A 13876-nucleotide genomic window follows, 5' to 3' on the forward strand; every position below is an offset into this window, starting at 1 on the left:
CACCTCACTAGAGGGAGAGCACGGGGATGGGGGGCGGGGGGCTGCATCCTTCTCAACTCATTCAGACTGGGCTGTGAGGTTGGAGGACCAGCCGGAGAAGAGCACCCGAATGAAGGAGGAGGTTGCCACTGAGTGATATCTCTGATGATGGGGGGAGGGTTGGCGAGAGGGGAGACAGCGAGGGTTGGAAACCAAGGCTGTTTTCCAAACGTCTAAACCACACAGATCGCTAAGCAATGTGAAGGTTCGCTCACAAACAACACAGCACACTTTACTGCTTTTGCCCAAAGACACCCACTAATAAGCTTTATAGATGTATTAGCTTGCATCATGCTTTTTTTTTTTTTTTAAGAGAGCTGCTTCATAATTAGCAGATGCGCACCCAGCCTGTCACCCAAGGGCATCAGCGGCAAAATCCTAGCCCTCCTCTCCCCACCCCCCACAATTCAGGCTAAAGCTGTAATGTCAAGAAGGAAAAATATAGGATCCTTGGATTCTTAGAGTTGACTGCAACACAGACTGGGAGGAAGCACCCTTGAAACCCGGAATGCACGACAGTCACCTTAAAGCTAAGAAGAGAAATATTAGCAGTGATGACATCAAAAGAAGCTTGACATATGTTAATGGTGTACAAGTCTTAGGCAGGTGGGGGAGGATGCCATCTCAGCTACTCGACATTGCCCAGGAAGACCCATATCAGGACATGCATTATATGGTACTTCCCTGAAAACCCTAAATAAATTTAGTACGTTACAATACATGGTTCCAAGGGATTCTAATAATCCAACTATTTTCCAAACCTGCTTCAAAGTATCCCACTTGGTACATTCCCCTATCCCACTGTTAGTCGGAGGTGGTCTCTAGTCTTGTTGACACATGGAAAGGGAACAAGAATGCAGTTTGAGGTGAGAGTGTTTCCAGAAGTGATGAAGGCAAGAAAGCACCTACGAATGCCTACATCCCACTCACTCTACCAGCTGCTCTCTCGCCCCGTCCCCCCTGAGGCCCAGGCTCAGGCTGCGACCCTATCAGTCACTTAGGGCTCCAGGCCTAACTATGTGGCTGGGAGGATATCGCATCTTATCAGAAATGAGTATCCACAGCAAATCACACAGAGACTAAACAGCACTTAAAAGATTAAAGGAAATAAATACAAGCCACATAAATGGTATTGAAAAAAATCACTTAGAGTTGATATGCATCTCTCCGCAAGCAAACAGGCACTCTGGGCTTGACCTGAATTCATCTTCCTTTCACAGCACAGGGGGGCCAGGCATCCCAGGTTAATAATGGGGTAGAAAGGCAGTGAGCGAAAGAGAAAGGGAGAGAGAGACAGAGAGACAGAGACAGACGAGAGAGAGGTATGTGGATAAGTATCCTTTTGCATTTTCCCCATCTAAGGATTGGGGAGAAAATCCTGCATGGATTCTACCCGTAATACAAGGTCATCTTTTAATATGGACCACTTGCTATTGCTGTATTGTGTTCAGGGTGACCTAGATTAGTTGAGTCACATGACAGACTGAATAACATGTGTGCATGTGAGTGGGGCTAGTTGGGGTGAACATTCTCTTCTTCTCTGTCACACAGGCCTCCTTATGGTTAGAGTGACACACCCAGAAAGGTCTTTTACCTAACCTAGGCTACTATGCCTGACTTTATTCAAGGCCACCAGATGTTGCCATGGTTTCATCCGATTTATTCAGTGAGTCTATTTTAGTAAGGACCTGAACAGAAGTCCCACTCACTGGCACTTCTATTGGATTCTTTTGCTTACCTATTGTCTCCCCGTTTGCACTGGACCTATAATAAATAACCCTCTTTGGTTAAGTGCCCATTATCCTTGCACCTTGTCACTGTTTGTTTACCTGCGGTGATCTTCACATGGAAGATGTGTAAGTTAATACCTGTTACCCAGCTCCAGGGAGACACTTCATTCTAGTGCTAAAGTCGTGCCTCCTTCTATGCAAGGAAACTATTTATTTTCATTGCAACTCAGAAAGATCATCCATCATAATCATACTGCATTTAAACCAGGATTTGTTCTCTTAAATGAAACTCATGTTCAAAGGTTTCCTCCTGCACTCACAAGGCCTGGAAATGCAGATCTGTTCCCTGAAGAAATGGGGGGATGGGGGGGAATGTCTTCAGCTTAAATATATGAACATTGTGTAATGGAGACCATTACATATGGCTTAGATCCCACGAGAGAAGCAGCGATAACTTCTTTCTCTAAGTAGGTTATAAACCATATTTAATTATTATCCTTTATATGGATTCTATCAATTTCTGCATATTTAAAGAAAGCAGATCTAGAAAAACTTTTAGTTAAGCTATAAAATATAATTTTCATTTCATAGCTTCTGTGACTACATGAAAGGAATAAAAATTGAATTAAAAGGAAGACTTAAATTTACTTACTTTCATGAAAGACAAATGTATTGAAGTAATTGGCCTCTACTTCATGCCAACGCACATTTACAGGCTCCTACTTAGCCTACTTTTTGGCTAATTACAATACACCTCTGTCTCCAGCATTTTCACTTGCATCATGCTGTGGAAGCACATGAAGATACGATCTTTGAAAGGAACCTGACTTACCGGCTTCTCTAAAACACAAATAAGTTCAGGAATCCAATGTGGAATTTTTATAGGAGCTGAACTCCATCCAGTCTCCAAGTACTCATAAAATTCAAGGGCTTGTTTTTGCACATCCCTAAGTATAACACTTAATGTGCTGTTGTAACTTCCCAGCGCTCACTTGTCTAATAGGCTCTGAATCTAACAGTTTTACAGTTGGGGAAGACTCAGTGCTAGAAAAATGTCAGGCAAGTCTAATGAGGCTTCAGATCCCTTGGTTTGCGCTAGAGTTTAATTTAAAGTTACAATGATGTTTTAACATGTTTGCTTATACTTGACTAAAGAGGATTCATTATTTCAATGACATAACCTCCAGACAATGTTCTGGGAATTGATTTAAGATGTGGTGGTAATTCCAACAGCCTTAATGCAGAGTCGAACATCTGTAACAACATTTTACTCGACTTTTCATCGGCATTCTGTTTTCAAGCAAAAGCTAGGCAACATCCACCAGAAACACTGGCCAGAACTCTGGGCTTATTTCAAGATGATCATATACTTTACTGTTTTTTTTTTTTTTAATAGAAATCCCTTTCTTTATTGTCCTAGCCAGCTTGCAAACACCGTGTCAGGGTTACCAATGCCTCTTTGTGGGCCTTTTGAATAAAATGGGGCAAGGATTCCAACTTTCAGCTTTCCCAAAATAGCTCAATGCTGAATGTGATGGACCCAGTGCTTGGGTCCAGCCGGGGGCACATCCCCCCTTCCTTATGTCCTCGACAGGGTTTAGGGGGATGAGGCCCTTTGACACTTAAAGGTGAATTTGTTGGCTGGAGTTAAAAAAAAAAAAAAAAAAAAAACCCGGTTCAAAGCAAATAAACTCGGAAACGCAATAAAAGGCAAACAACCTATAAACATGAGTCGACCGGCTATCTCCATTACGTTATGAATCACCACATCTGGAGAAACCCACATCTGCACACACTTAGCAGGTCATTAGTAATGTCATATTCACACTGGAATCACTCAGAGTGAGCAGCATGCAAAGTGGCTTGAACGCAAAGGCATCTAGCTAATAGGGCTTCCGACGAAAGTCTTGAGCAAGCTGCTAGTTTGGAGGCAGGGTCATTTTAATTGTTATTTCTTGTTGGCTATGGCATTTCTTATTGGAATTTTGCTGCCCAACAAGCTGAACGCATGCTGAAATCAACAACAGTACATCCTTCTTCTTCAACTGAGCTCAGCACGTTAGGAGAGAACACTGAGGGGTGCGGTTATTAAAAGAGGAACGGGCTCCCGAACTCCTTCACCTGGCTCGGCCACAAGCCGAGGATTGTGAGTTGTGTCCTTGAACTCAAATGGGTCTTTGGGATAGCGCGATCTAGCTGCAACCTTGACTGCCAAACAATAATGAGAAAAGAAAATGGAAATGAATCCTTTGCGAAATTTTTCATTAGGGAAGTTCCAAATGAGTTTTACCATGGAATGAAATTATAGCTTTACATGAAAAGGGGAGTTTCTTCCTCTCAGCTGAACTGCAGTTTTCTCTTACCCCGATGGCTTCTTGAAATTCTTTTTGCTGTGTTTTTGTCATCAATGTCAGAAGGGATAATATGTCAGAAAACAATCTTGTTTGTGCAATAATTTCCAAAAACCTACAGAGTACCCTTCTCCCTATGACATACACAGACCGAAAACTCAGTTTGGCAGCAAGACCAGACCCATTATTTCCTGAAGTCTGTTGAATGCATCCTACTGAATAATCATTATATTCCAAGTCATCAATCCTCAGTGTTAAACTATCATTTTCATCTCAAACAGCAGGCTTGGTCAGCTTGGTTTTGATTGCTGCCTAACTTGTATTAAATGCCATCGGGTTTGCCACTCCTAAGAGAGAAGGATATATGGCATCTCCTTGTATCATGAGTGTTAAAAAAAAAAAAAAAAAAAGACAAGTGGGTATGTGTTTTCCATCTTTCAGAACAAAAATCTTGAGGGTAAGGAGAGAGGGTGAAGTTGCCAAGCTAGGGATGTAATAGTGCGCTTCCTATTCTCTGTGAGTTTACCAAACTTTCTCCTCAAGAAAAATCATGTAAGTCATAGTAATATAGTCTTTTCCCAATATGCAATTCACAATGGACAAAACTCCCAAGCTGACTCAACTTTTCTCTCTAATATGATGGAAAGCCTAAGACTTTCACCAGAAAATATGGGCTAGTTAACTCTTGAGGTCTTACAATGTGGCCACCAAAGAGCAATCCTTGGATGGGAGCACAGAATGGCACCTGTTTTCTGGAGGAACGTCTTCTGTCTTGTAACCATACAGTACCAGAACCTTAGCTGCCTGTCACACAAACCAGATGGGTGAGAAGGTGTAGATGCTTCTAGAAGCAATGAAGGAAAACAACAAGAACAACAGATGCCAGATAAATAATCCATACTGTGAGTTTGGTTTTGTAATTGCTATAAAGGAGCACCTGGATATTGGTTCAAGATGAATACCATAAGAGGGAAATGTCATGTGCTCATTAGCGAGGTTGAGCAGTTAAGAAGGCTAGGACATGGCAAGGCAGGCATCAGAGCCAAGTTTTATGCCTAGAGGGTCATAAGCAGCTCAATATCAGAACATGGGGACTTACAGTGGGTGATATCCTTGAAATGAGAGTTTCTGGTCTGAAAACCTTGGGATAGCATATATCCCCCCCCTGAAGATTGGTGAACACTTTGCAGTATTATTGAGACTGTAATCGATAAACCTATAAAATCAATATTTTTGAAAGATCATAGAGAATATTAATGCACAGGTAATAAAAATATGAAGGATGTTGCCTCTCAAAAGCAATGCCAAGAATAATAATATTTCCAACATATAACATATATAACTTGTCTACAATTGAACAATTGCTTTATTATTTACATTATCAGGCAGGATAATTTCACAACTTCTAGCTGAGAAATAGGAAATACATTTATTTGAAAAACCTAGAGGTTGTGGGTTGAAAATAACACTAACCTGCCATTATGTAACATAGGATGGAAGGTATCTCTAAGTGGCTCTGTGGGCCAGAGCACAGGCACAGGGGTGCCTGTCCCCAGGTAGGCTGACGGGGCAGGGAGGGGAGGTTTGTTGCAGCTTTTTCATTTCTAGGCTTTTGTAGAGCTAATAGGAGAATGGGGAGGGAGACTTTAAGGAACAATAGGTTATGTAGAAGTTAATCACAGGGTGTATTTCTGGTTCTATTCACTGCCTGGGAAACCTGAATTGTGTAAGTTTGAGTCCATCAACACAGAGTAATGAAAGAATTCAGCTCCTACATGGGAGAGAGAAAAAAATACTATATAAATATACTAACAGAACCCACATGACCTGGATTGCAATGTTCTCTACGGAAACACTGCAGGCCTAATGGATCCTCTGAAATCAAACAGGGTGGATTAGATGTTACCTACTGACCCCCCCACATCCCCCCATCTCAAACTGTAAGCCTCATGTTCTATATGCATCCTGGTAGAAGTCCAACATTCATCAAAGTCCCCTGTATCTAGAATCTCAGCTCATATATCTTCACTAAAACCCTGACCTGCTAGAATAACTCGCCCAATGCTCTGCTCAGTATTGGGGAGGAAATTCCTTTTGGAGATCTGGTTGCCTTTAGCTCTTTATTTATTTATTTATTTTATTGGAACAGATTGTTTCTATCATCTCAAGGGCAAAGAAAAGTCTCAAGCTAAGACTAGATATTAGCTTCTCAGAGATGAGACACAAAGATAAAACAACGGAATTCTAAGAGCAAATACACGACTATAATGAGAAACGCAAGAATTTCCTTGAATTATTGCTATGGAGTGGAGATTGGGAAGGCAGTACAAGATGGAAGATAACTTTTACTGTGTATCAAACTGAGAAAAAAAAATGCAGGAGTCCAACAAAACTGCTCCTTTTCAACTTTTCTTTCCTTCTCTCCCTATTCTTTACTCCAACCAAGGAGATGCTAACTGCTCTGAAGCTAAAAAGTGAATCTGACTCCTTTTTTCTGTAGCCCTGGCATGTGCAGCACCTGTTTGTGGGGGACGAGTTGTAGTGGAGGGATGAGACTTGCCAACTCCCTGGCACCAAGAGCTGCTTTCTTTCTTCTTATACTTCTCAAGTTCCAGGGTCAGCAAACTATAGTCTGGAACATGTTTTTGTATACTCCATAAGCTTAAAATGTTTTTACATTTTTAAATGGCTGGTGAAAAAAGGAAGAAGAATATTTCATAACACATTAAAATGAGAGGAAACTCAAATTTCAACAGCTATAAATAAAGTTTTATTGGAAAAGGACCACAGTTGCTCATTTACCTATTGTCTGTGGCCATTTTCACTGTACGACAGACTTGAGTAGTTGCAACAGAGACCCAGGGGTCCACAAAGTCTGAGGTATTTACTAGGTGGCCCTTGATAGAAAATGTTTGCTGATCTCTGCTCTCGTTTATCTGTTTATCTTCTCACATTTTCCTAGCTGGCCAGTTTTTGAAAAGGACAATGTTCTTCCCAATTTGCCAAGATGGCCAATCAACAAGAGGAACACAGATGGAGCCCACATCAAGTGCACAGACTTGGGGAGGTAGGAAGGGGCAGAGGTAGCTTAGCGATCCAAACGACCCTATTTTCCAATCTGCTAGGAGTCCGGCAGGTGCCCTGGTATTGGGGGAAACCAGTTAGGTGAGTTTCCCATCTTCCAACTCAAGTGAAGTCAGATTCATCTACCTTGCACTTTGAGAATCAAGGCAAACCACATCTACCATGAACAATTCCTTGAAGCTGTCAGCGTGTGCCGCAAGTCCACCCTGAGAGAGCCCGCACAAGACAACAGATTAACCATTAGACTAGATATGTTGAAAATATACAGCTTCAACCTTTCCCCAGCTAGCTCAGAGCGATATATAGATGATTATTTCAACCGTCAGCTGCCGCATAGATTTAAACCCCTGCACAATAACTCCTGGATTCATCTGCCCCTTGTCAAACTTGCACGGCTTTAGTTGGAGGATACATGGTGTGGCAGTTTCACTGTGAATCCAGAATGATCCAGACGGCTGCTGTCTCTTTGTTAACAGGAAGCCAAACTGATGAGTTTGTAATGCATTTCTTATCAAAGGTAGTCTCAGAAAAGAAAATGTGCCCCATCAGTTTGGTTAGAATTTCACATATAGTAGATTAGGGGCTTAATCAGAATATCTCTGTTATTTTCATGTGGAAATAGAAAATTCTGCATCCCTCCCATTAAAATCACTTTAGGCTGATGAAGTAGGTATTTGGAAATTTATAATTATCTTTGATTTTTCTTCTCCTTCAGTATACTTCATAAAAATCATCAGCTAGAGCCCAGAAAACAATGGTGGTTCATAGATACAAGCATGCGAACATATTTTTTTAAGTTCATGCCAATCTTTCTGAGCCGTGCTTCTAAAATGATAATAGTGAATAAAAGGATTGTAATTTTCAACTCATATGTTTAACAAAGACAAAATGGACTGTAATGGAGTTTATGGAGCCTATAAAGGAACTCTTCCTCTGATATGGTTTATTATCAAATAGATTTGCATTTACCATTGGATAAATCAGGTCCCTCTGCACCGTATCAAGAGTGGCTGTATGCTACTGAACACCACTCCTGGCACGTGGAAAGTGCTGCCAATTTCTTGTTGTGCTGTTCAGTATGGAAATGCCAGCATTAAAATTGCTATTTGTCCTGTCTTTATTTAAAATTCTGACATTTTATTTATTATGGATTTGTTTTTGCATTTTGATTTTTAAAATACTGCATGAAACGCTCTCTTGATTCCTGAGGCTTTCAGTGTCCCCTTAAATTTGGTGCCCAAGGCAAGTGGCTCACTCTCCTTACTCAAGCCCTGGCCCAGCCCTGCCCATTTCTCCAGAGTGTTCTCAAGAACCTGCTGGTTCTGCCACCCTGCCTGTCATTACAAAGAAGTTATCTTACTTTGTATCTGCGTGTGTGTCTATATACTCCCTTGTTCGGAACTGGGCAAGGCAAATATAAAACAAGAGTTACTCTTTTGATCACTTCATGCTGTTTGCATGAGATTGTTAAGGAAGACCCTTGCAAGAAAGGTTTCCTTGTGGATTTACAAATTGTCAGACATCCAAAGGAGTGGAGAAAAGATCGGGCTGCCTCAGGAATCTGAGATTTGCCACCTGCCTGGGGTGAGAAACAGAACAGAGAGAAGGGGTCAGGTCTCTCATGGACTTAATTTCACACTTCACATCAAATTCTCCTGGTTAACACAATGTTGATTTACATTTTCACTTTGGGGTAAAAGTTTTTACTTGCTTGTGTGTTTTGATTCAGATGTTACCTCCCTTCTCTTTTTGGTTTTTCCTCCCCCCTAAACAGCTTCAAGCAAATATGACTGGCAGCAAATGTCCACATTTTCATTTCCATTTTCACTTTACTATGTACACTTTAAAATATCAATGTGTGCCCCCATAATTCTACTTGAAGACCAGCCTACTGTCTAACTGGGGGTACGTGTAATTGCTTTCTAAACCATAAGGTGTTATGCAGCTAAAGACCATCATTATTATTAATATTATTAATATTACTGGTTCATCCATAAATACCATATCTTCCTTCAAGCCTGTTGTGTCAAGAGCCACCTAGAATTCTAATATGTATTCCAGATGGTTGCACTGATACTTTCTCTGAAACTCAGATAAAGGTAAAATGCATGGGTTTTTAGTGCAAGCTAGGTACACTCCATGGCCCCATGAAGAATGTCCTGCCAAAACACTTTAGAAATACTGTATGTTTTTAACCTTGGGAGGTAAGGACCGGTCTGGATTGTGATTTTACACTAAACACAGCATTTAGTATATTTCTTAAGGGCATAGTCACCTTCTAAAGATGCTCTTGAACTATAAAATCATTATCTGTGTTCTACTATAATTTATCTTCAGACATATCCTGGGCAATATTTTAAAATGCTTGTGCATGGGAGGCCCCTTTCTGGTCAACACAGAGAACAAGGTATAAAATGCAGGAGCAGGGTTGGAAGGGGTTTAGAGATATTCTGGTCTCACTCTCTTTGGGCTCAAGTCTACAGTCCTATGCAGACAGAGAGCCAGGGCCCAGGTCTGCAGACTTCTAATCCAGACCAATTGCTGTCAGAATTCTGCTCATGAGAGTACCATGAGGATAAAGTTTCTAGTCAGGCCACCTGCCTAAGTCTCACCTCTGACTTTGTTAGAGCTCTGATCCCAGGCAAGTTACTCAACGCCTCGATGTCATAAGATCCCCTGTCATCTCTGCTAGACAGATGTAGACACTGGGATTTGGAGTCGCTGTGGGTTAAAAGAGATAATTAGGGGCCATATGCTGAAAGCCTGAGGAGTAAATACTGTCTCAATGTGCTCTGCTTGGCACTACTCTGCTACTCCATGGGATTTTATGTGTAGGGCAATCTTCAAGTCTGAAGCTTATCCATAAAAATGTGCATTTCTAAATCTGCAGAAGACTGGGCTCCCATTCCAGGAGGGTAAAGTGTCTCATGGGACATGAGTTCATCAGCTGGTCAAACACCCTGGTGCTGCCTACTGTACCCCAGCCACATGGCAGGCACCCGTCTTGTTCATCCTTTGCCCTGGCTCCCATGACACTCAAGTACACCATCCCTGAGAGAAGGATTGTAAGGTGTGGGAGATCCCTCGACATAAGTCAACTCATTGAGCTGCAAGAAGAACAACAGCTAACACAGGCCTTGTGGCCACCCTGCTGGGTCCAAACCCAGGTATTGACAACTTAGCTAACTTCAGTTTTCTCACTTGCAAAATGGGAATACTCAGAGTACCTTTCTCATAGGTACTCTGATTTTTATGATTAAAAATCTTTAAAATGCTTAGAAGAATTCTTGGCAAGCTCAGGATAAATTTTACCGATCATTATTACCTTGGCTTTGAGTAATCAAAGTAATTAGAGCTCTCGAGCATTGGTTCCTTCCCCACAATGCCACTCTGCTCTTTTGATTTTGTTCTGCTCAGATGGGTTCATGCTCTCTCCTCTGCCTGGAGCAACTGATCTAGTATCTTCATACTAGAACAAGGTGAGATTCAACACCCACCCCACATTGTCTGCTTTTGCTTGGTTGCCACCTTTGTCTTGTATTTCATATGGCCTCAATGAACTGCTAAGGTCAAAATAATTAGGCTATGCCAAGTGTCATAAAAACCAAACAAAACAAAAAGCCAGAAAATGTTTAAATGGGCCTCAATTGGAGGAGGCTGGGACTATTCAGAGCAATAACAAATGAAAGTCAGATGGAAACCTGGAGAAACCCCACTGTTCCCTCTAAATTACAGGAAATTTGTGCTGTCTGATTACAAGGGGCTCTTTCCTTTGAATTTCTGGTGGGAGGTCACAGGATGGGGGCATGCATGTGGACAATGGTGGGGATCAGGAGAGTGATGAGAGTCAGAGTGGCAGTGACTCTTCCACTCTTCCTTCCCACAGGTCTTCTTTTCATCCATCTACTCTGTCCATCCTTAAAGAAATAGGTTAGCTTGCCTCCTCCAGGAAGCCTTCCCAGGCAACTGTAATAAAACAGAATCCCTCCTACAAATCCCTTGGCATTTCTCATCTCACACCCCTCTGACATCTCCTTATTTTTTGCATTATAATTTGTTTTCCATTTCAATATGTCCTATTCCCCAACTAGATTCACAAGCGCCTTTACTGTAGTTTACAAATCTCTGAATCTCTCACAGTGCTGAGCCCCTGGTAAGGTTCCTAAGACATAGATTTTAGTTGCCAGGGAGGTGTTGCAGAGGGAAGAAGCATAAAGGGGAACCCAAGTTTGTCACAGTTTGGATCAAAGGCATGGCCTTGGAAAGACACTTCCCCTCCTAGAGGACTGGCATTCATTACATACAAGGGCCTTCTCAGCTCTGATTTGCAAGAGTTCTGGGCTTAATGCTCTCTTCTGTTACTTGACAAATATCACAGGAACCAGTCATGGATGGAAGGCCTCATAACTCTTCAGGCAAAAATAATGATCCAGCACTTCTTACCAGACTCAATCCCCCAAAGTGCTACAGAATAGGAAAGCAGAATTCCTGATCCAAGGAAAGTGTGGCCTAGCTCAGTGGTTCTCAAGCCTGCCTTTCAACAAAATGAACTGAAAAATTTTACACAACACCAATATATGTATATAATATACATGTTACATGAAATAATAGTACAAAGGTGCTGCATGGTAATGTCAGGGGAGGGCTAAAAGAAATGCCTCATACGGTGAGTGCTAGAATGTACAGGGTGGTCAAGTCAGACTTGAAAACAAGGGTGGGGTGGATAGAGCTGTTAATCTTGTTCAGCTACATACCCTCTGAGCCAAACACAGGGCCTTGGACACTGACAGCACGGAAGCCACAACATAGAAGCAGCTCGATGGTGGCAGTACCAGGTGGGAAGGGCGCTCTAGGTGGAGGGGACCCCTTGGCCAAAGGCAAGGAGATGGGAAGGTCGTAAGCTAGGAACTATAAGAAAATCGGTTTGGCCAAAGCAGGCAGATTTATCCGAGGGCATAGCTGGGGGTGTCTAAGGGACAGACAGTGTAAGGCTTTAAATTCCAAATGACAGAATTGTGATTATTAGATGCTAATCTGAGTCCTCTGCAAATTACTTTTTCTTCAGTTTAAAATACTCAGATTCCAAGAGGGCAGCAGGTGGTTTGCATCTAGGCAGGATCTATCGAAAGCCCCTCACTCAGCCTCCTTTCTTTCTGCCCGCTTAAGAATTATAAGGGTCCAAGCTAAGGTACACACGTGTGTGCATGAAACTAAACACGAGAAGGAGGCCCCTGGCAATAGTCCAGTTCCCTTGGAGGTCTCGTTTTTACTCTGGAGAGTGTATCTGACAGGAAAATAAAGTTATTTAATGCCTTGGAAAGGGGGCCTATGAAACTCACAGGGCTGCTTCCTCAGAGCCTGGCCAGGTCCATCCGACCTTTTACTCTGGGACAGTATCTCCCATCTTCAGCTATTTGAGATGATCCTGTCCCATCTTAAAGGAACTGGGAGGAAAATCATCAGGGTTTGACTGTAGTAAGAACACTGATCGCAGTCAACAGTTGGGAAAACATTTTCAACAAAACTCATGCTTTCAAGTGGATTCACTGAGAAGGAAATGTTTCTCTACTACTAGAGAAACTCTCTACTCCTTGGTTTTACTTAAACAATAATACTTCAGCGTTTTCTCTGTTAAAACCACAGAAGTGAATAAAAGAAGAATCTGGATCCCTGTCTGGATCCCTGACCTGCACCCCTTAGGCCAGTATACCAAAAATGTTTATAAACTCAAAAGATAAAATTCTTGGGGTGCCTGACTAGCTCTGTTGGTGGAGCGTGTGACTCTTGATCTCGAGGTCGTGAGTTCGAGCCCCGGGCTAGGGGTAGAGATTACTTTAAAAAGAGAGAGAGAAAAAAAAATACAATACAAAATTGGCCTTCCCGAATTAATGGTTTCAAAATTTTAAAAAAGAAAATAAGAAAAATACTTGCATTCAAAGTTCCCCATAGTCTGATAGGTAGTACTTAATAATGAATACGATGAGCAAATAAATGAGAGGTCCTGGGATGTATTTTAATTCTCGCCTTCCAACACCCCAATAAATCCACTGTCACCTATTCTCTCCTGTCCCTGTTCACAATCAAACACCCTGAATAAAAGAAATAGTGTAGGTTAAAAAAAAAAAAAAAGGAAAAAAGCATAGTTCTGTCTTTCAAAACAATGAAAATAGGCTGTGTGTGGACAAAAGAACCAAAAATATAGTTTTCCTTGTACATTTGTTGTTTTGCTTCATCAATGTCCAAACTGATGAACTGATCGGCCTTTGTGTGAACGACTGTTCTGGGAAGACAACCTAACACCTCTGATCCTGTTTGTCAGAGATTCAGCTTCAGCCCAGTGAGAAAGCAAAACTCTTTGGTTAACTTGTATTCTAAAGTAATTCTTGATGAAACGTTAAAATGATTTTTATATTGCACCCTCCGATCCAGTACCTAAGCCACCTTTATAAAAATGTCCCTCATTATCCTAGTGTGGAATAAAGCCTAGGGAATTAATCTGTATAAATAGGTATTAAATAAAAATGGGGCCTTGCCACATAATAATCAGATGGTGGAGGTAATCCAGTCTTAGGGGCAAGAATCTGACATAGAGTGGTTACCTTTTAAAAACGAAATAACATTTATTGAACTAGGATTTGTTCCACACTAGCATTAAATCAAGCTAGTTAGTTG

General features: G+C 41.6%; 1 protein-coding gene across 22 annotated transcripts in view; it reads right to left on the reverse strand.

Moving 5' to 3' along the window:
- The window catches only part of KCNMA1 (potassium calcium-activated channel subfamily M alpha 1), a 717863-nt gene that overhangs the window by 96642 nt on the left and 607345 nt on the right, over window positions 1-13876 (reverse strand). For 3 of the 22 annotated variants that reach the window (XM_049109052.1, XM_025435317.3, XM_049109059.1), the window contains one exon: window positions 3891-3977. The exons of the other annotated variants lie outside the window; for them this stretch is intronic. In XM_049109052.1, coding sequence (XP_048965009.1) covers window positions 3891-3977 — 87 coding nt within the window. The remainder of the gene's footprint in view (window positions 1-3890; window positions 3978-13876) is intronic. 22 annotated transcript variants of the gene reach the window in all.

The sequence above is a fragment of the Canis lupus genome, chromosome 4 (assembly GCF_003254725.2).
Source record: "Canis lupus dingo isolate Sandy chromosome 4, ASM325472v2, whole genome shotgun sequence".
Lineage (NCBI taxonomy): Eukaryota > Metazoa > Chordata > Mammalia > Carnivora > Canidae > Canis > Canis lupus.